The 20,868-nt window shown below is 58.8% G+C and overlaps 2 protein-coding genes across 4 annotated transcripts; one reads left to right on the top strand and one right to left on the bottom strand.

The window, feature by feature from the left end:
- Positions 1 to 404: 404 nt before the first annotated feature.
- POMT1 (protein O-mannosyltransferase 1) lies at positions 405 to 14,295 on the top strand. 3 transcript variants are annotated; one of them, XM_068155968.1, is made up of 20 exons: positions 405 to 533; positions 2,239 to 2,382; positions 2,645 to 2,751; positions 3,307 to 3,357; positions 3,709 to 3,855; positions 4,799 to 4,910; positions 5,688 to 5,753; positions 6,500 to 6,593; positions 7,042 to 7,197; positions 7,719 to 7,849; positions 8,648 to 8,743; positions 9,912 to 10,004; positions 10,908 to 11,004; positions 11,087 to 11,179; positions 11,622 to 11,742; positions 11,970 to 12,067; positions 12,508 to 12,621; positions 12,964 to 13,090; positions 13,705 to 13,882; positions 13,992 to 14,295. In XM_068155968.1, exons 2-20 carry the CDS (start codon positions 2,261 to 2,263, stop codon positions 14,170 to 14,172), a joined length of 2,184 nt encoding a protein of 727 aa, XP_068012069.1. In that variant the 5' UTR covers positions 405 to 533; positions 2,239 to 2,260; the 3' UTR covers positions 14,173 to 14,295. The 3 variants fall into 3 exon arrangements, with proteins under 3 accessions (XP_068012069.1, XP_068012070.1, XP_068012071.1); XM_068155969.1 differs by having other exon boundaries at positions 406 to 498; XM_068155970.1 differs by lacking the exon at positions 5,688 to 5,753 and having other exon boundaries at positions 406 to 533.
- On the bottom strand, positions 14,204 to 20,532 carry UCK1 (uridine-cytidine kinase 1). Its single transcript, XM_068155971.1, has 7 exons — positions 20,375 to 20,532; positions 19,971 to 20,130; positions 18,925 to 19,021; positions 18,691 to 18,833; positions 18,511 to 18,605; positions 17,397 to 17,445; positions 14,204 to 17,061 (listed from the first exon to the last, which is right to left on the bottom strand). Exons 1-7 carry the CDS (start codon positions 20,459 to 20,461, stop codon positions 16,874 to 16,876), a joined length of 819 nt encoding a protein of 272 aa, XP_068012072.1. The 5' UTR covers positions 20,462 to 20,532; the 3' UTR covers positions 14,204 to 16,873.
- Between the last annotated feature and the right edge of the window lie 336 nt (positions 20,533 to 20,868).

The raw sequence follows: 20,868 nt of genomic DNA, 5'->3' as shown, positions 1-20,868 counted from the left end.
ACAGGCTCCAGGCTGCCAGAATTTTATTGTCTTTAGCTATTTCTCTCAATTCCTGTGTCTTGTTTCTGGTCATTTTAAGCCTAGAGTTCATCCCCTCCTTCCCTTCTTGCTGGCCTCGTTTCACAGCAGTTAATTAGGTTTAAACCTGAGGGGTTTATTCTGCCGCCATCACAGGTGGCCCCAGCAGCGCTGTGGGTGGCTCTACCGTGAGGGGCACAGAGGGGACACGGCTTTAGGGGCAGGCCGAGGGTCGCGGTGGGGCCAGGCGCAGGGAGGTGTGGCGGTGCGGGCCCCTCGGGGCCGCCATGACGGCTGGGCTCGGCCTGGCCGCCACGCGCAGCGGTTGCCGCGGCGACGCGCCGTGCGTCTGACGTCACATCCGGCGTCGCCCGCCGCGGCCCCGCCCGCTGCCTCCTCCCGCTGTCGCCTCCGCGCCGGGGGTCCCGCTCCGGGTCCCGCTCCGGGTCCCGCTGCCTGCCGCGGGGCGCGGCACGGCTGGTGGGTGGTCCGGGTCCGGCGTCCCTCTCACCTCCGTAAGGTTCAGGGGCGGTGGGGTGAGGCCTGGTGGAGGCGTTAGTGGCGCCGCTGCCCACTCCCCGAGGCTCGGGATACGGGGCCCGGGGCGCGGTGGCTGCTGGCCCCGCTGCACCCCTGCGCCTCGAGGGAAGGGCGGGAGGTCGGGTGGGAGGGTAGTGGTCCTCTGGCACCCCACACAATCGTCCAAGGAGTACAGTGTTTGCAGAGGGCCGTCCGTGGCTCCTGTGGTCCCTGTAAGCCTCCAGGGTGAGGCCCGGGGTGGAGTCGGGGTCTCGGTGCCCCCCGTGGAGCTTACAAAGGGGGAGAAGGCCTGGGTGGGGGTTAGTGGTTCTGCTACCCCCCCAAGGCTCATGGAAGGGGATGCAAAGTCTGCTAGAGGGCTTCGTGGTTCCTTGTGAATGAGGTCTGCTGGGGGAGGCAGTGCTGTGCTGCCCCGGGGTTTGAGCCCTGCTGTGCTGGGGGGAGGAGCAGGCTCTCCATCGCGGGGCTCCGTGGGGCCCGGGAGGCAGTGCCTGCCCTCGTCCTGCTCTTGCAGGTGTGGTGTTCCCGGTGCCGATGGGAGGCACAGCTGTGCACAGGGAGGTGTGAAGGAGCCAGCTCTACCTGCTCTGTAGGGGGTGCGAGGGGAGGACGGCAGCGCCGCCCCTGAGGCGATGTGCTCTCGTCGTGCTCCGTGCTCCCCTCGTGCTCCGTGCTCCCCTCGTGCTCCGTGCTCCCCTCGTGCTCCGTGCTCCCCTCGTGCTCCGTGCTCCCCTCGTGCTCCGTGCTCCCCTCGTGCTCCGTGCTCCCCTCGTGCTCCGTGCTCCCCTCGTGCTCCGTGCTCCCCTCGTGCTCCGTGCTCCCCTCGTGCTCCGTGCTCCCCTCGTGCTCCGTGCTCTCGCCGTGCTCCGTGCTCTCGCCGTGCTCCGTGCTCCCCTCGTGCTCCGTGCTCCCCTCGTGCTCCGTGCTCCCCTCGTGCTCCGTGCTCCCCTCGTGCTCCATGCTCTCCTCGTGCTCCGTGCTCTCCTCGTGCTCCGTGCTCCCCTCGTGCTCTGTGCTCTCCTCGTGCTCTGTGCTCCCCTGATCAAAGCCACGCAGTGGGTTTATTCCAGTAGCCTTCAGCTGCGTTGAGGTGAGGAGCTCCATCGCTGATCCCTCTGTTTCCTGTCCTAGTGGGAGCAGTTCTGTCTGAAGATGAATCCTGCTCTCTGCAGCGCTTCCCCCTGGGCTGTGCTGGAGCCCTGCAGCACTGCACCCCTGCTCCAGTCCCCAGCTTCCTGAGGCAGGATGTCTGCCAGTCCTGCCCCCTGCCAAGGAAGAGGCTCAGGTTGTTTACTTAGAGCTACCTGAGCCAGCTGCTGCCTGAGCATGTGGTTTCCTATCACTTAGCATCAGAATTTGGGCTGGGAAGTTTGCCTAGTGCAGAGCAGAATAAAGGCTTGAATGAAGCCATTGTCTTCCTGCAGAACCAGGGTATGAATAAGCAAAGGTTTTAGCTTGCTGCTGATGACAGAGCTGTACAAGTGTGGAAGCAGGGCAGGTGAAAAGTGAAGTGTGTTTAGTGCCTTCATTGTCAGAGTTCCTGCTGCAGCTGGAGCAGAAGACACAAAGGGAGAGCAAGAGAAGCCTGGAAGCTCAGGAAGTGCCTCCCTGCTGGCAAGTGGTCTCCAGCTAGCTCTCAGCAAAAGGCTGACTGCTGCTCTTCTCTGCTTGCCCTTGGAGGTTGGGGCAGGCCCCTGGCAGGATGCTGGGCTTTCTGAAGAAGCCAGTGGTGGTCACTGCGGAGATAAACCTGACCCTGGTGGCGCTGACCCTGCTGGGGCTGCTGAGCCGGCTGTGGGGGCTCTCCTATCCACGGGCTGTGGTGTGAGTAGAGGCTTTGATTTTCTGCTGCACTGACACAAACTTGGGTGCTTGAAATGGTTGGGAGTCAGGGTGCAGGAGCAGAGCTTGCCTGCTCTCAGCCCTGTAGCAGTCACAGTGTTTCCCTGGTGGGGGAGGGCGAAGGGGCAAAGCCTCTCAGCTTCACTGTGTTCCTAGCTTCCCACCAGGGCTTCCTTCCCTAGCGTCCCCAGGGCTTGCAGGGTGTCCCCAGTTAGCTCTGACATGTTCCTGCCTCGTGTTTCAGCTTTGATGAAGTTTACTATGGCCAGTTCATTTCGCTCTACATGAAGAGGATCTTCTTTGTGGATGACAGTGGCCCCCCTTTGGGCCACATGCTGCTAGCTCTGGGAGGTAGGGCAGCTCCTGGGTCTGGGGAATGGCTGGGGGTGAGGCAGAGGGAAGTGCTGCTTAGATCTGAGATCTCAAATCCTGTCACTGGGGGAAAGCAGAAGGCAGCTGAGAATGCTGCTGTTGTTAGGGGGCTGTTGCATGAGTACTGGGCAGGTGCTGGAGCCCTGTATCCATTACCTCATTGTTGTGCAGCCCTCTGGATAAAGGGAAAGGTAAGATCAGAACTGCCAGTGACTAGGAACAGTCAGCAAGAAGCAGACTGTCAGGCCTGAAGGTCTTCCTGTAGCTGGGATACACCAAAATGTATGGGGGGGGAGAGATTCACTCTACCTGGAGCTGTCTCCCTGGGGGGCTCTTCGTCCCAATTCCTGTGCTTGGTGCTTCTGCACATCATCCAGCACTGCTGCAGGCAGAACAGCAGCAGAGAGGACCCTTCTGGGAAAGGCTCTTCCTCCATGGAAGAGCTGTGGTTGGGAAGTGGTTGCAGGACTGATTTAGCAGCAGCTTTAGACTTGTGTGGAGAGTGGGAATTCTGAACTCTTGCTTCTGTTGTAGGTTACTTAGGAGGATTTGATGGCAACTTCTTGTGGAACAGGATTGGAGCTGGTAAGAGCTGATTTGAGCTGTCTCATTTGTCTGAGGGAAGCAGCAGTATTTCAGTGGCTGACAGATTCCCTTTGCCTGAGTGGTGCCAATAACACTTCTGTGTGACACCTTCACTTCTGCTCTTAGATAAATCATCTGCAGGTCCCTAGCAGAAGTTTGAGGCACTGTGATCCATGGCACAGGCTGTTTAAATCAGCTGAAACAGTTGAAGCAGCACAAGATGGGCAATAAATTCCTGGGGGGGGCTCAGATCCAGCAGCTTGTCACAGCCAGGAGGAGCTCTCTATTGATCTGCCTCCTCTGCAGTGAATAGCTCCCACCCCTCAGCACCACTCTTGTCTCCTCTTTCAGAATACACCCTGAACGTCCCTGTGTGGGCCCTGAGAGTGCTGCCAGCCCTGGCTGGTGCTCTCTGTGTGCCTTTAGCATACCAGATTTTGGTGGAGATGCATCTCTCCCACTGTGCTGCCCTTGGAGCTGCTCTTCTGATTCTCTTGGGTAAGAGGCTGGGCCCCATCCTTCACACACAGGGGGAGAAGTCTCCTTAAGCCATGTGCATGTTTAGGGGACACAAAAGGCTGGAAATGGTTTCCCCACAGCATGCTAAGAGCACATCAGAGCCCCCTTTCAGCCCTGGCCTGTGGCAGTCTCTGGTGGGCCTCTCAGGCTGCCATCCCAGGCTGAGGCTTTATCATCTCAGTGTTAAAGCAAAGTCAGCAGCCTCAGCAGCCTCCCAGGAGCCACCTTCACTGCACCCCAGGAGTTCTGAACCCTCTTCCTCAGGGCTTTGCAGGATGAGTTGCAGCACACTGGTTTTTAACAGCAGGGTGACCCTACCTGCAGTCAGAGCTCATCACATTGCCTCACCTCCAAGCTGCAGCACACCAGGCTGTGTCCCTGGCACCCTGGTTTGACACTTCCTGCTGTGTGCAGCTCAGTTGGTTGGTGGTTGGTTGGGTTTTTTTCTCAGAGAGTTTGCTGGCAGCTGCCTGAAAAGGAAAGATTCTCTCAGCAGCCCTTTAGCAGCCTGATAAGAGAAACCTCTCCTAGCTGCTGGCTGCTCTTGAGTCTGGCTCAGGGAATCCTGCTCAGAGCAGCTCTCCCTTCCAGGAGTTGTCATGGTGCTCCTTGCCTGCTGGGGTCACTGCCCTGACTCCCTTTGCCTCTGGGTTTCCCAGCATTGATTTTTCCCTGCCTTTGATCTGCCTCCTGCCAGACTTTACTGCTCACCCACCTCTTTGTCCTTGGAGACAGTTGCAGCCATGCACTTTGCTCCTGCTGGAGCTGCTTCTGTCCCTTCAGACCAGCACCACCCTACTACAGCCAGGAGGAGTGCAAATGAATTGGCTGTCCTTAAAGGGCCAGGCCCCTCTCTGGAGCAGTGATCTGACTGTCTTGCCCCTGGAGAGGTTCTCTTCATTTTCTCTCTCTCCTCCAACAGAGAACTCTTTGATCACTCAGTCAAGGTTCATGCTCCTGGAATCCATACTGATCTTTTTCATCCTGTTGGCAGTTTTGTCCTACCTGAAGTTCTCCAATTTGCCAAGGAGCAGGTACAGCTGGCTTGTCTCCCACCCTCTGGGAGGCTCTTGTGGTGACCCTTTCTTGTGTCACAGTCTGTGTGGTGGTCTGACTGTCAGTCCCTTCACCATTCTGCACCTGACTTCAGCTGGTGATAGAAATCCAACCCTTTGACCTCTCTTAGGGCTGCCCCAGAAGGTTTGCTTTTATTCTGGGAGGTGTTTTCCCTGCCAGCCAGGTTGTTGTGCTCCAGTTCTGCACTAACAATCAAAGCCCTTGGGAGCACTGCTTTGCTTTGCCCACCCAGGGGTGCAGGGGAAGGTTTCCTGCTGTGCACTGGGGGCAAGGGGTCACTCAATGCTCCTTTGCTCTTCTTCCTTGTGATTTCACACAGCCTCTGATCCCTGCAGAGGATAAAGCAACCTTTAATAAAGTGAAACCATCTTTAAAGTGAGCCCAGCAAGAGAGGGAACACAGCTCCTGCATTAGCAGAAGGCAGGTGGTGGGCAGTTCTGCCTCTCAGGATACAGAGAGGTACAGCTAACAGCACCCTGGAGGCCAGGGCTGAGAGCTGGTGGTGTGGGAGGCTCAAAATGAGCCAACCCTGAGCAGAGTAAGGAGGAGTGGAGTCCTGCAAGGTGTTTCCAAGTCAAATTACAGAGCCACAGGATTGTCAGGTTTGGGAGGGACCTCAAAGATCATCCAGTGCCACCCCCCCTGCCGTGGGCAGGGCCCCCTCACACCTGAATTCAGGATAAGGTGGTACCCAGAGCTCACCAGAGCTCCTTTCCTTTGTCCTTTCCTTTAAGTTCCTTCTCTGGGAGCTGGTGGTTTTGGCTCCTCCTGACTGGAGCAGCTTGTGCTTGTGCAGTTGGGTAAGTGCTGGTCTCTGGCTTGGGTTTAGGAAGCTGAGTTTTTGTGCCTGCCCTCTGAGGTACCAGTGGGGCTGGGGCTTTGGCAGGCTGCTCCCTGGCTCTGTTCAGGGCAGGCAGCTCTCCCTGGCTCTGTTCAGGGCAGGCAGCTCTCCCTGGCTCTGTTCAGGGCAGGCAGCTCTCCCTGGCTCTGTTCAGGGCAGGCAGCTCTCCCTGGCTCTGTTCAGGGCAGGCAGCTCTCCCTGGCTCTGTTCAGGGCAGGCAGCTCTCCCTGGCTCTGTTCAGGGCAGGCAGCTCTCCCTGGCTCTGTTCAGAGCAGGCAGCTCTCCCTGGCTCTGCTGGAGCAGCTCTCTGGAGGGGATGGCAGTTCACAGTGGGCAGGGCTGGGCTTAGAGGGTTCTGTGCTGGGGAGGACAGCATCAGTTTCTCTTCATGTCATCAATTACCATCTGCATTTCATCCTCAAGCTGCAGTGAGCCTGGGTGCTAGGGACCCTGTGCTTCATGATCTTGCTGTCCAGCAAGTTCTCTGTCACTGCCATTGTTTAATGCTACTGGCAAACAAGTTTTATCTTCTGATGCCAAAGCTTGGCAGCTTCTTTCTGCTGTTGTACCAAAGTGCTGCTGGGGTTAAGTGCTTGGACTTTGGTGCATCCTGCTGAAGGGAAAGCTGGGGTGTTTGTTTCTTGTGCTAGGTAATGGTGGAGCTCTCAGCTGTGCTCATTTCTCACTTCTCATTTCTCTTCTCAGAGTGAAATACATGGGCCTGTTCACCTACCTGCTGCTCCTGGCCCTTGCAGGACTGCACTTCTGGCACATGATAGGAGACCAGAGCTTCTCCAACGTAGGTAGCACAACCTGCTGAGGGTATCAGGTGCAGGAGCCAGCCAGGAGCCCTGCAAGCCCCCAGATAAGGATGCTGTGGGTAGCTGGCCCCTGCACTAAGATTGCTTCTCCCAGTCTACAAACCCTCAGGTCACAGCAGAGCTTCCCAGCTCAGCTGCTGGAGGAGATGGAGTTAAACTGCAGATAAGCATGTGTGTGGGGCTGGCTTTTCTGCTCTTACCCATGGCTCAGTGATTTGTGGCTCCCAACCTCTGCTGTTTCACATCCCTCCTGCTGGCTCCAGTCCAAATCCTGAGTGGAAGCTTCCCAGCTGTCCACCCAGCTCGGTCTGAGTGAGGGTGGTTGGGGGAGCTTCAAGGCACACAGAGGCAGCCATGGGCACTGCTCTTGTTTAATGGGTTTTGTACCTGGGGCATGAAACCACCAAGTTCTCCCTGTTCTTCCAGGTTTCCTTGGTTTGCCACTTTCTAGCAAGGGGCCTGGCCCTCCTCCTCATCCCCCTGGCCATGTACCTGTCCTTCTTCTACCTTCACCTGGCGCTGCTGTACCGCTCGGGGCCTCACGACCAGATCATGAGCAGTGCTTTCCAGGCCAGCCTGGAGGTAAAGGGAACTGTGGAACTGCTTTCTTAGGGGAGCAGGGAGGGGACAATCTGTCTAGAAGAGGTGTGTGCCATCCTCTTCCTTTGGTCTTGCATCTTTGTTCCTTTTCTGTCACTGAACTGCTGCTTGAAGATGAAGCAGCAGTGGCTGAAGCCCTGAGGGTGGATGCCCAGTGGACCAAGAGCAGCTGTGTTCCCTTCTGCTGAGGGCTTGGCCCTTCCTACAGCAAACTGCACAGAAATAGATACAATGCTGAACTCTGAGTGATGGGTTTGGAGGATCATCTCTAGAAGAGTGCTTGCTGTCTGTTGGAGCAGACTCCTAGGGACCTTCCCCAGGTCCTGGAGTCTTTCAGGCCTTGCTGTGTTTACTGCCTGCAAGACTTGGTCTTTGTAGGTGCAACCAAATGAAGAGGCACTGTGCTGAGACACTGCTGTGTTTGAATGACTCTTCACACAGGATGGAAGCAGCCTCTGGGTTGTTTCTTCTCCTTCCCCCTCACCCTGTTGTGTGCTTCTCAGGGTGGGCTGGCTCGGATCACCCAGGGGCAGCCCTTGGAGGTGGCCTACGGCTCTCAGATCACCCTGCGGAACGTCCTGGGCAAGCCCCTGCAGTGCTGGCTGCATTCTCACCCCAACACCTACCCCATCAGGTGAGCTGGCTGCCTGCCTCTCTGCTGCTAGGGTGAAAGTGTGCTCTGCTTCCTCCCCTGCCAGCCCAGCCAGCTCTCTTTGGGTCCTGGCTATCTCTTTGGTAATCCTCCAGAGCAGGCTGCAGGTGCAGAGACTCTGTGGAGTGGAGCCAGGGCTGTGGTGCTGGTGCAGAGACTCTGTGCCCTGTGGAGTGGAGGCAGGGCTGTGGTGCTGGTGCAGAGACTCTGTGGAGTGGAGCCAGGGCTGTGGTGCTGGTGCAGAGACTCTCTGTGCTCTGTGGAGTGGAGGCAGGGCTGTGGTGCTGGTGCAGAGACTCTGTGGAGTGGAGGCAGGGCTGTGGTGCTGGTGCAGAGACTCTCTGTGCTCTGTGGAGTGGAGCCAGGGCTGTGGTGCTGGTGCAGAGACTCTCTGTGCTCTGTGGAGTGGAGCCAGGGCTGTGGTGCTGGTGCAGAGACTCTGTGCCCTGTGGAGTGGAGGCAGGGCTGTGGTGCTGGTGCAGAGACTCTGTGGAGTGGAGGCAGGGCTGTGGTGCTGGTGCAGAGACTCTCTGTGCCCTGTGGAGTGGAGCCAGGGCTGTGGTGCTGGTGCAGAGACTCTCTGTGCTCTGTGGAGTGGAGCCAGGGCTGTGGTGCTGGTGCAGAGACTCTGTGCCCTGTGGAGTGGAGGCAGGGCTGTGGTGCTGGTGCAGAGACTCTCTGTGCTCTGTGGAGTGGAGCCAGGGCTGTGGTGCTGGTTTATGTCTGCTGGGCACAGGAGGGAGCTCTCTGACCCCTGTGGGCTTCTACCCCTCTGTGCAGGTATGAGAATGGCCGAGGCAGCTCCCATCAGCAGCAGGTGACCTGCTACCCCTTCAAGGATGTGAACAACTGGTGGATTGTCAAAGATCCTGGGATGTGAGTATGGAAGAGGTTTAAATGTCAGGCTGCTGTAAGCATGGCTCCTCTGTGCTCCCAGAATCTCACCAGGGCAGAAGCCAACCCTGCTGATGGGTGCAGAGGCCATGTGTGACCCTGAGCTGCAGAGCTGGCAGGGCTGGCTCTTTGAGCAGCCTTCCTCAGTATGGTAAAAGCATCACTGAGGAGTCTGAAGTTCTGTCTGACCTGCTCCTGCCATGGCTGGGCAGTGCTCAAGGGGAACTTTAAAGGCTCACCAGCCTCAGAGGGAAGTTCTGAGGTGTGTGAGCCATGGCATTAGAGTGCCTGGGTGAGTTATCAGGGAGAGAGTAGAAAGCACTTCTGCAGAATGAGTTTCTCTGTATTTGAAGTGAGGGCTGAGCTGCAGACCCTGCCTCACCAGGAGGGAGTCCAAGAGTGTGCCTGGGGGGCCTGGTTTGTGCTTGTGTTTGCCATTGCAGCTGTCAGGCTCCTTGTGGTTTGCCAGAGCAGGCCCTTGTGTGACAGCATTTCAGGCTGATCCAAAGGCTGCTCCTGCAGCTTTCTCCTGCTGCTCTGGGAGCTGTGTGCCACTGCAGCCACCCACCAGGGAGGCTCTGGCCATGCTGCTCTCCCAGAGCCACAGGAACCTTGAGATTCTCCAGGCCTGGGACTCCTGTGAGGCCTGGAGGATGGGAAGTCCTAGAATAGAGCAGTCAAGTCCAGGCAGCAGATGGGTGACAGCAGCCAGAGCATGGCTCTGTCCAGGAGCAGAAGTTTGCTCTCCCTGGCAGGCACTGCTCTCTCTGAGTCCTGCCTGAGTGACATCAGTTGTGCTGCAGCACCTGTCAGAGCCCACTGGGCACTGACTCATGGCACAGACCCCACCAGCAGCTGTGTGTGGGGAATAAACTGCCCCTGCTCCTGCCTGACCTGGATTCAGAGCACTGACCTCATGCCTGAGGTGTTGCCATCCCAGCACAGCTCCCCTGAGTCACTCTGCCCTTGGTTCCCCTTTGCCTTGAGCTTTGTTTCCATTCCAGTACCAGCGACGGATCGCTTGAATTTCTCTTGCTGCCACTTGCCTGGCCCTGCCTGCAGCTCCTTGACCAGCAGCTGGGGCAGGACAAGGCTGCAAGTAAAGCTGAAGCAGAGTGTAACCAATTCCTCCTGGCTGTCCCTCCACCAGGCAGCAGCTGGTGGTGAGCAACCCCCCCCGGCCCGTCCGGCACGGCCAGGTCGTGCAGCTGGTCCACGGCATCACCACTCGCTACCTCAACACGTAAGGCCTCTCCTTCCTCACCCCTCCTCTGCCTCATTCTGCTGGGCTGTCTCTCAGAAGAGCTGCTCAGGGCTTGAGGGGCAGTGCCCCTTGCTTTCAGCTCTTCTCCAAGCTCCCTCATGGGCTAGGGAAGGACCTCCTGGGGTTAGTTACGCAAGGCCTGGAGCCCGGAGGAAGGCTGCTCCAGGCTCCTGTCTGCTTTGCAGTGGGCAGGGCAGGGAGGTTTGGCACTGATCACAAAGTGCTGAGGGGCTGCTCGTTGTTTCTGGTCTCTGCTGCCCCTTTAGAGGGGCCTGTGGTGGTTTCACCCCTGCTCACCATCCAGCATAGCTGTGCAGGTCCTCTTGGGGAGTCTTCCTCTGTGCCCCTTCTCTGCCTCTGCCCCAGCCAGGTGCAGGGATTATTTTGGGTGAGTGAACCCCAAGTCAGCCTGCATGAAGGGTGTGCTCAGGAAGCTGTTCTGGGGAATCCAGTGTGCTGTGGCAAACTGCCCTGGATTCTTCCCTGCTTTGCAGAGGCTGCAGCATGAAGTTGCCTCCTGACTGCTTCCCAAAGGCATCTGCCTGTGCTTGAATGTCCCTGGGGTGAGGGAGGGTTGCTCTGAGTTTGGGTTTTTGCTGTGTGCTTTCCAAGCCCAGTTTGTTGCTGACTGAGAGGGCAGTGAAGGGTGTCTCTGTTAGGCACAATCAGTGCTTGTTCTCCAGCCTGGCAGAGCAGGCATCTGGGCTGCCTTCCCCCAAGCCTGCTCCTGGCAGCTCTTGGGGGTGGGGAGGGCTTTCTCTGAGCCAACAGCACAGTGTAGAAATCAGGTTACTTCTGCCTTTATTCCTGCACCTGCTCTGCCTCAGCACCCTCCTGGCTTGGCTTTGACTTTGGTGCTGGAGCAGTTGACTTCTCTTCCAGGCATGATGTGGCTGCCCCTCTGAGCCCCCACTCCCAAGAGGTCTCCTGCTATATTGATTACAACATCTCCATGCCTGCACAGAACCTCTGGAGGGTGGTGAGTGGTCAGAGGGGAGGGGGTTGCTCAGCCTGCAGCAGCTGGGACTCCCTGGTGAGCAGGAGGCCTCTCTGTGTGGCAGGAAATCGTCAACCGGGAGTCTGACAGCGAGGTCTGGAAGACAATTCTGTCCCAAGTGAGGTTTGTCCATCTGAACACCTCTGCAGTGCTGAAGGCAAGTGGCTGGAGCTGGATTTGCTCCATGCTCTTCTCCCACCCCCATAAGCTGCTCCTCTCCCTGCTCCAAAATGCCTAAGCCACTCCAGTAACCCAAACAGTAAGCAGAAGGGAGCAGTGAAGTTGCTGCATGAAAGAGCAGCCTGCTGCAGGCAGGCCTGGCCCTGCTCCCTTCCCTTCCAGCAGGCAGAGCTCAGGGGCCTGGGACCCCTCTGCACAGCTGGGCCTCAGCTACACCTCAGAACTTGCTGCTGGGGCTGTGGGGTGCAGCTGCAGCAGGGAGAGAGCTCTGCACAGCTTGCCAGAGCCATTGGCTTGGAGACACTGAGCCAGCATGGTGTGGTCCCTTGCTGTCATCCACTGCTCAGGCAGGGCCTAGGGGCTTCCCTCCTGCAGCACCTCCCTCCTGCAGCACCCTGACCACCTCCCTTCCCTTTCAGCTCAGTGGAGCCTCCTTGCCCGAGTGGGGATACCGGCAGCTGGAGGTGGTGGGCGAGAAGCTGTCCAAGGGCTACCACCAGAGCATGCTGTGGAACGTGGAGGAGCACAGATATGGCAAAAGTAGGCCTCAGCCATGCTCCCAGAGCAGCTTTCTGTGCCTGGGAGGGACACTTGGGATCCTGTCCATGTGTGTTCAAGCAGGCTCTGGCCCTATCCTGAGGGCAGAAGCCTTTCAGATCCCCTTGAGTGCTCTTGCAGTTGGGCTCCTGGGCTGTGAGGAGCCCTGGGGGCTGTATCTGCTCTCTTCTCTTCCCCCTGTATTTCTGAGCTGTGCTGTTTTCTTCCAGGCCAAGAACAAAAAGAGAGGGAGGTGGAACTCCACTCTCCCACCCAGATGGACCTCAGTAAAAACCTCAGCTTCATGGCCAAGTTCACAGAACTGCAGGTGGGTTTTGTCTTCCTCCTTTCATTTCTCCTCCTGCTGCAGAGCAGCAGCCTGAGGATTCAGGCAGTGTCAGTTCCTTGCTGTTAGAGCAGGGGGCAGAAACATTTCTGAAGGCACTTAGAAGGGTGCTGGTTAGAGCTGTGCAGTACCCAACACCCAAGGGCTTGTGTGAAAAAGAAGGGGGAGGAGGCTGAGCTGGGCCCCCACACACTGTCTGCAGCTGAGCAGTGCTGCTGCCCCTCACTGCTAGAGGTTGCCTAAGCAAAGTGCATGATGGGAAAGCAAACCCTTGCCCTCAGCAGCATCCAGCCTCAGAGCTGCAAAATCCTTCCCCACTCCCAGGTTAGGAACTCACCCTCAAGACCTGGAGCTGCTCCCCTGGCCCTGCTGCCTCTCTCATTGCTCCAGCTCCTCCTCCTTCACCTTTTTCCCTTCCCTAGTGGAAAATACTCACCCTGAAAAATGAAGACACAGAACACAAGTACAGCTCCTCTGCTCTGGACTGGATCACCATGGACACAAACATTGCCTACTGGCTCCACCCCACCTCTGCTGTGAGTGGGGAAGCAGGAGCTGCCAGGGTGGGGGTGGGAGAGCAGCACAGCCAAGGAGCTGCTCCTGGATGGATCCCTCCTGAGGCTTGGGGGTTTTTGGCATGGCTCTGACAGGAGTTGCTCCTATGAAGCCATGGCTTCTTGCACAGTGAGTTGTGTGAAGGGCAAGTGCAGTTCAGTAGTTCCCCTGCTGGATTCCATGGAGCTGAGCTCACCTCCAGGGGCATCTCTTGCCTGCCTCAGGCTGGAAAAGAGCCTTAAAGCAGCAGAGCCTGGGGAGCAGCTTTGCTCCAGGAAACATAACCATGCTCCAGCCTTAGCCCAGCACCTTCTGTCCTTCAGGCCCAGATCCACCTCCTTGGGAACCTGGTCACCTGGACTTCAGCTAACCTTGCTGCTCTGCTCTACGCCTGCCTGTCCCTGTGCTACCTGCTGCGCCGCCGCAGGCAGATCTGTGACATCCCTGAAGGTCTGAGCCCAGGCCCTGGGGGGCTGAGGGCTCTCACTTCTGCCACACCTCAGTGCCTCCCCACCACCACTTCCTCTTTGCAGCTCAGTGCTTGGCTATGCAGGGAGTGTCCTGCTCCCTGCAATGGTTAACACCTGGAGCAGCTGCTGAGGAGACTGCTTCTGCTTAGTGCAGTATCAGCAGCACCTGATGAGCCATGACAGGAGCCAGCACTCTGAGCCATTCCCTGGATGCAAGAAGTGGTCAGGCCTCAGCTTTCAGCTCTGCTGAGCCCTTCTGTGATCATTTGAAAGGGGCAGAGCCTGGCTGTGTGGGGAGGGGGAGGTTTGAGGTGTGTCTGTCCCAGCCAGGGCCCCCTCTGCTGTGGGTGACTGAGGGGGCAGCCTCCCCCTGACCTTTCTGGCAGCACATTGTGCTGTCCTGCTGTGGAGCTGCTCTGTGCTGGCACCAAGGTCCTGCAGCAGTCTCCTTCAGCTGAGTGTGGCTAAGCTGAAGGTTGAATTAGCACACAATGCAGAGTGGGGAAGATAAAACCCCCAAGCCCTGGCAGCAGCCAACCTCCCAGAGCTCAGTTGGCACTGCCCCTGCCTGGAGCTGCCTCCTGTCTCCTGCAGATGCGTGGCAGCTCTGGCTCTCAGCTGGGGGCATCTCTCTTGGAGGCTGGGCTGTGAACTACCTGCCCTTCTTCCTGATGGAGAAGACACTGTTCCTGTACCACTACCTGCCTGCCCTCACCTTCCAGATCCTCCTGATTCCCATTGTCCTGCAGCACCTCAGTGACCACCTCTGCAGGTACTGGGGTCGAGCAGCAGGGACACAGCGCTGCAGGGCTGCCTCCGTTTGTCACCTCCAGCCTTACCCCAACACCACTGCTGGTTTTTCCTCCCCTCTCTCCCTCCAGGTCTGTGCTTCTCAAGAGCATGTTCAGTGGGCTGACCATAGCCTGGTTCTCCTCAGTTTACTTTGTCTACTGCACCTTCAGCCCTGTGACCTACGGGCAGCCCTCGCTGTCTGCCAGCGAGCTCCGCGCCCTGCGCTGGAAGGACTCCTGGAACATCCTCCTCAGGAAGCAGCAGCCCTGAGCCTGCTGCAGGCACAACCCAACACCACCTCTGCAAAGCCAAGGATTTATTGTCAGTGTAATCAACATCTTGACAGAGAACTGACAGCAGAAAAGGAAAATAAAAGGAGACTGTTACAAAAAAGCCCCAAAAGGTCTGGGGGCAGCAGTGGAGCTGTGATCAGCACAGCAGCCTCCAGCCCTTACTCCCCCTCCCACTGCTCCTCAGGGGCTGAAGGTGGCTGGCTCCAGCTGCCAGCAGCCCAGCTCCTGTGCTGCAAGGGTTTCTTCCTCCTTCCCAGCAGTGTCACCTTGATGGCTTCTTCCTCACCCCTCCTTGCACCCAGGGCTGCTCTGTGTTTCCCAGGAGCTTGCTCTGTAAAGGGCCAGAGCTGCTGCTCTGCTCCAGCTGCTGTTACCCCTAAACCCTGGGGGTTCCCAGCTCTAAAGCTGACACTTGACCTCTCAGCTGGCCTCAGCCCTGCACTCTTCAGCACCATCCCATGACCCCTCAGCAGTGCATTATCTGCCCCCCACCTTTCTCATTCCCCCTTTCATTACCTTCCAGCATTAAGCTCATGGTGCACAGAACAGCACCCTGGGGTCTCTCACCCTGGGGTCATCATTTGGCTTTGCTGCAGTTTTTATAGAGCTAAGCAAAAAGAACAAAGCAGACAAGAGGAGGCTCACTGCTGCAGCTAAACAAGGCCCCAGAGCCAAAGCCAGGCTCCTGTGGTGCTCAGCTGGAGCCTGGGCCTGGGCCTGTGGCTGCATTTGCTTTGCTGGGCTGCAGTTACACCTCAGAGCTGAGAGGAGGAGGAGGCACTTGAGGCAAGGTGGAGCTGATTGTGCTGAGGAGGAAACCTGCTCCAGCTTGCACACAGGGGCTCAGAGTGAAAAACAAACAGCTCAAAACCTGTGCCCTGGCCTGCAGCAGCAGAGGAGTGCCCAGGGCAGAAGGGCTGGGATCACTCAGTGGGGCCTGTGCAAGGGTTACAGTACCTGAGCCAGGCTGGACTTCTGTCTCCCCTGGCTGCAGCAGCAGGATCTTGCTCACACCCAACAGAGCAGCAGCCCTGCACAGCCCAGGTGCTGCTGGGCTCCTTTCTGCTCTAACAAAAGCTATTCAGGGCTGCTCTCAGCTCCCCACCCCCAGAGGAAGCTATGAGCCAACACCACAGCCATCCAGAGCAGCTTTTGGTGACTCTATTGCTCCTACTCAAGCAGCCCCACCACTAATGCCTCAGGGCAGTAGCTCATGCTCCAAGTCTGTCCCTCTGAGCTAACCAGCAGCAGCTGGGACAGGAACTTCTTTCTGCTCCCAGTGAGGAGTGAGCACTGACAGCTAACAAAGCCTCAGCCCTGGCCAGTGGTGAACAGCCTGCAGGGCTGCCAGGCTCCACTCTTCAACCTCTTCTCTTTTCCTCTCTCAGGCTTCCTTCAGCCTTTACAGAACCAAACCAAACACTTCTGAGCTTAGACCTGCTGAGCACAGGAACCCCTCCAGGACTGCTGCCCTCTGTACCTCCGTGCAGAGCACACTTTGGCTCACTTGGTAGCCAGCTGAGCACAGCCACCCCCCCCCCCCAGCCAGACCCTGAGGGGGCTCTGGAAAACAGCAAACATGACAAAGTTCCTCTTCATTATATTTCCCCCACCCCCTCATGCTTCCACTCATTCCCTAAGTCCAGCCTCAAGAAGGACACCACAAGGACACTGCCCCAGCCCAGCCAGCACGTCAGAGCATTGTGTCCCAGAAGCTTCATGCTGCTGCAGTGTCCCTGCCTGGGCTCAGAGCAGAGGCTGGAAGGACAAACAGCAACATCCCAGCCTCTGCCCCTGCTCAGGAGGCCTCAGCTGAGTGCAAGGCAAATGCTCTGAGCCTGCCAGGCACAGCAGCCCCTCCTCGAGCTCACCCCCAGCTCTGGCAGCAGAGAGATTCTGCCCAGCAGAATCTGCACCCAGCAGGGCAGAGATGCCCCAAGAGACTGGCAAGGCTCAGCCTGCTCTTCCCATGAGCACCTCACACCTTCACCACTGCACTGAAGGAGAGTACCTGGGCACAAAACCCAAATCATAGTGGGGCAAGGGTCAGGAGCCTAGGAAGGAATAAATTAGGAACCAGAATCACACAGCTTCTTGGGCCTGTCCCCCCAAGGAGCTGCAAGGTCCCCCCCAGGAGCTGCAAGGTCCCATTTGTCCCACAGCCCCTGCTCTGCCCCTGAGAGGCTGCTCTGCAGGTGGATCTCTGCCCCCTGCTGCTACTCCAGGCTAAAAAAGGAGGCAGGAGAGCAATGCCAGAAGTCAGCACTCCTCAGGGCCAACCAGGTGGAGAAGAGCAAGGACTGCACCTGCTTGTTACAGTGAACAGGGTGTGAGCAAGCCTTGGGTAGAGACCTGGCTGAAGAGAACTTCCCTGCTGCGGAGCAGCATCCTCAGGGCAGCCCCAGGAGCAGCTCAGGGGAGAGGCCAACATCAGAGGTCATTGGAAAATCAAAATGTGAGGCAAGCAGCACTTCCCTGAAGCAGTTCAGAGTGCCAGCCCAACTCCAGACCCCGTGGGGAGCAAAGAGAGGAGGTTCAGAGGGGCCACAGGCCAACCCCTTCCTCTCCCCTCCGTGAGCAGTTCCTCACCAGCGTCCCCTGCGCTGCCAGGATGGCTTCAAGGGCACTTCACCAACCCTGCTGCTGAAGTCCTTTCCCAAGGCCTGGGAGGGCTGGGGTCAGTGGGGGCGGCTGCTGGACTCCAGGTGGGAGCGTTTGCCGGCGCCCAGCACAGCGCCGCCCTCTGGCTGCTCCGGGAAGGGCCGCTTGGAGCTGCGGCCGTGGCCGTTCACGGCGCCGCGCTGCCACTTGCAGATGTCTCCGTTGAGGATGTCCTGAATGTGCTGCACGATGAGGTTGATGGCAACTGCAGAGAGGAACAGGAGACACGGCACAGGCTGCTGGGCTGAGCTCTCCAGAAGGCTTGGAGCAGCTCAGCTGTTAAGCCCTCACCTGGGACCGTGGCTGCCCCCTGCAGCGAGGTCAGACCTCCATGGAGAGCAGCAGCTGCAGCACTGCTGCCCTGCTCTGCCTCCAGCTTCCAGCCCTCCACAGGCTGCTCAGGCCCCAGGCAGCTCCCACACCTCCAGCCCTCCACCCCAACAGCTCTCCTTAGGAGCATGCAGGCAAGGCCCTGCTGTGCCACCTGCCCACAGGTGGTCTCCCCAGGGAATGCAGGCAGAGATCCCAACCCCCTTTTACCCATGTTGTCAACTCCTCGGGGGATGATCACATCTGCATACTTCTTGGTCTGCAAAACAGCACCAGGGGAGATTGTCAATGGCAAAAGTCAGCTGGACTCTAGGAAGCTGCAAAAGCAAGCTGGGAGCAAAGATGGAAAGGTTCCTGTGCTCTGGGGCACAGAGTTAAAGCTCTGTCATGGCAACACCTGAAGGAAGCAAAAAGTCATCCTGGATAACTGGATTTAAGGTCAGGGGTTGCCCTTGCTGCCCCTTTGCTCTCCCTGGCTCCACAGAGGAGCCTGGGTGAAGGTGGTGAGTGTGGGGGGAAAGGAGCTGGGGTGAAGCTCTGACCCTTCTTTAGAGCCTTCAGCTGGGCTGCCTGCTCCAAGGCTGAGTGTTTGCCAGGAGCTGACTAATCAGCATTTCACAAGCCACTGCCAAATCCCTGCTGAGAGCCAAGGTAGCCAAGGTGTGTGTGAAATCCCTGCCTGCCTCTGAGGACACCTTATTGATCTTCACCAGCAGAGCCTCTGCTTCTCCCTCCCTGCTTCCAACAGGGCTGGCAAACCCAGCACCTCTAATGAGTGCTTTGACAAGCCCAGGGCTGCTTTGATCTGGGGCAAGAGAAGCCTTTTCCATCTCATTTCATCCACACACTGCAGTCTGTTCTCAAAGGCCTTTCTTGCCAATTACTCTGATTACACCAACACCTAAATTGGTCTCACATGAGGCAGTGGAGCAAGTCAAGGCTACCATGGCCTGCCCCAGGTGTTCATCAGCGCTCCCTGCCCAGAGCCTGCTGGAAACTGAGCTCTTCCTGCAAGGCCTGACAAGCAGTGCCTGACAGTCAGTGCAGGAGGGAAGCATTTTGGACAGAGGGACCCAGGACAGTGAGAAAAGTGTCTGCAGCCTCCTCCACGCTGGACTTGATCTTGCTTCCAACCACAGCGGCAAGCAGAGGGCAGGAACGCCTTGAAGGAGCAGCTTGGTATGGCCAGAGAGCTGAGGAGAGAGTGGGGCTCGGGAAAGCCCAGGCTGAGAGGCCACCACTGCTCCAGCTACACTGCAGCTGATTCCCTTCTTCCCCCCACCCCCAGCGCCCTCCCAGACGAGGCGAAGGAAGCGGCCGGTACCGGCAGGCAGAACTCCTCGAAGGCAGGCTTGACGAAGGTGGTGTACTGCGTGAGGATCTGCTCCAGGTCCCTCCCGCGCTTCATGTCCCGCAGCACTGGCACGGGAGGAGAGGTGGCCGTGAGCTGAGGGTGGAGAGGGCCAGCAGCTGGCCGGTGCCGCCCGGCACAGCGGAGCCTCACCTCTGCGGGACAGGCGGACGTCGGAGTCGGTGTCGACGAAGAGCCGCAGGTGGAACATGTCCCGGATGTCCTGGCTGTAGAAAACCAGGATCCCCTCGAAGAGCACAACGTCAGCAGGGTAGACCACCGTGGTCTCTGCCAGCCTGCCAGGGGGAAACCATCCAGAGCAGGTCACAGCCAAGCTGGGGACATCCACAGGCACACCCCCAGGCTCCCCACGCCCCCAGAGCCCACCTAGAATGGGTCACGAAGTCGTAGGTTGGCACCTCCACAGTCTTGCCCTCGACGATGCTCTTCAGGGTTGAGTGCATCAAATCGTTGTCAAAGGCATCTGCAAGAGGAACATCAGATCATGGAATGGTTTGGGCTGGAGGGAACAGACTCACAGATTGCATCAGCCTGGAAAGTACTCTCCAAGGTCATCTTGTGCAACCCCTGCAGGCAGCAGGGACAACTCCAGCTGGATCAGGCTGCCCAGGCAGGGTCACAGCAAGGCTGATCTTGAATGTCTCCAGGGACAGGGCTTCAAACCGCAGCCCTGGGCAACCTGAGAGCTTAAAGATCCAGCTCCAACCCCCCTGTGATGGGCAGGGTCACTCTCCTCTAGCCCAGGTGGCTGTAATTGCTCATCACTAGGCTGGAAGAGATCACTGAGTCCACCTGATGCTGCTGCTGCTGCCTCAGGTGATTGCTCAGGTTGGCTACACCTGAAGGGGAATCTCCCTGTTTGCTTTGTTCCAGCAGCAAAAAGGGACCTCAGGGCTGCTGCTTTCCTACCAGCAGCAGCCCAGCACCTCCTGCCTGAGCCAGAACTGCTCTGCTTGGTGCACACATGAGGAAGAGAGCATTTGCTGTGCTGTAAATAACTGCAGCACAGTGACATTAGGAAGCTGGGAGCTGAATCACAGAATTGTTCTGGGTGGAGAAGATCACTGAGACCATCCAGTCCAGCCCAGCCCTCAGCCCAGCACCACCACGGCCACCAAACCATGTCCCCAGGTAGCATGGCCACGCACCTCCGGGGATGGGGACTTCAGCACCTCCCTGGGCAGCCTGTTTTGGGATCAGAGCCTCCCCAGAGCCCAGGATGAAGGGACAGGGCCGCTCCCAGCTCTCCAGCAGGGCTCTGTGCAGGTGTCCCCCCGAGCAGCCCAGCCGCAGGGAGCACACCGCGGCCAGAGCTGTGCCGGCGCCGGGACGAGCGCCTCTGGCCCCCCACACTCCCCAGCCCCTCCCAGCCCCTCTCCGCCCCAGCCCCGCGCCTGGGGGGCGCCGCTCACCCGGGTGGTCGAAGTTGTACTGGCCCTTGAGCGCCTTGGCCTGCTGCTCGGCCGTCAGCACCTTGTAGAAGGAGTCCTGGCTGAGGATCAGCACCTTCCGCTGCCGCCGCTCCACCTCGTTCTGCCCCAGCAGCTCCATGATCTTCTCGCACACTGTGGACTGAGCGGGCGAGGGGCCTCAGGCAGGGCTGGGGGCTCGGGGGGGCTCAGGCAGGGCTGGGGGCTCGGGGGGGCTCAGGCAGGGCTGGGGGCACCACCCGCCCCCCGCCGAGCCCGGGGCAGCCGCGGCCCTGACCCCCACCTGCCCGGGCCCGCAGCGCAGGGAGGAGGCAGCTCTCGCCGCCGGGGGGCCGGGCCCGGTTGAGCCGGCACCGGAGCGGCTCGGGCCCGTGCCGGGGTCTCACCTTGCCGCTGGCGGTGCCGCCGCTGACGCCGATGAGGAAGGGCTTCGGGTGCGGCCGCTCGGACTCGGTGCCGCCGGCGGAGGCCATGGCAGAGCTGCGGCGCTGCCGCGGGGCATGGCGGGAGATGGAGGCCGGGGGCGGAGCCTGCGCGGGGCGGAGCCTGCGCGGGGCGGGGCCTGCGCGGGGCGGGGCCGGGGCGGGCCGCGGGGGGCTGCGGAGCTGGGGGTGGTTGGCACAGAGAGAGAGGGCAGGGGGCAGGAGAGCTGCCGGCTCTAGAGCTCCCCGAAAGCAGGCTGGAGTCAGGCGGGGGTTGGCCTCTTCTCCCTCGGCTCAGGTGACAGAAGGAGAGGGAAGGGCCTGGAATCCTGCCAGGGGAGGCTGAGGTGGAGATGAGGAACAATTTCTGTCCTGTAAGAGTGCTCAGGGACTGGCACAGGCTGCCCAGGGAGGTGGTGGAGTCCCCATCCCGGGAGGTGTTCAAGAAGTGTGGGGGC

This window comes from Melanerpes formicivorus, unplaced genomic scaffold (assembly GCF_026170545.1).
Source record: "Melanerpes formicivorus ecotype bairdi unplaced genomic scaffold, bMelFor1.0.p_v2 SCAF_33, whole genome shotgun sequence".
Taxonomy (NCBI): domain Eukaryota; kingdom Metazoa; phylum Chordata; class Aves; order Piciformes; family Picidae; genus Melanerpes; species Melanerpes formicivorus.
This window is presented reverse-complemented; position numbering and strand designations above follow the sequence as displayed.

Coding starts and splice junctions, on each gene's coding strand:
- POMT1 (XM_068155968.1), top strand. CDS start 2,261: ATGCTGGGCTTTCTGAAGAAGCCAGTGGTGGTCACTGCGGAGATAAAC. Junction 5,754..6,499: donor GCTTGTGCTTGTGCAGTTGG/GTAAGTGCTGGT, acceptor TTCTCTTCTCAG/AGTGAAATACATGGGCCTGT. Junction 7,198..7,718: donor CTTTCCAGGCCAGCCTGGAG/GTAAAGGGAACT, acceptor TGTGCTTCTCAG/GGTGGGCTGGCTCGGATCAC.
- UCK1 (XM_068155971.1), bottom strand. CDS start 20,461: ATGGCCTCCGCCGGCGGCACCGAGTCCGAGCGGCCGCACCCGAAGCCC. Junction 19,022..19,970: donor GTACAACTTCGACCACCCGG/GTGAGCGGCGCC, acceptor TTCCTCTTGCAG/ATGCCTTTGACAACGATTTG. Junction 18,606..18,690: donor CGTCCGCCTGTCCCGCAGAG/GTGAGGCTCCGC, acceptor CTCCCGTGCCAG/TGCTGCGGGACATGAAGCGC.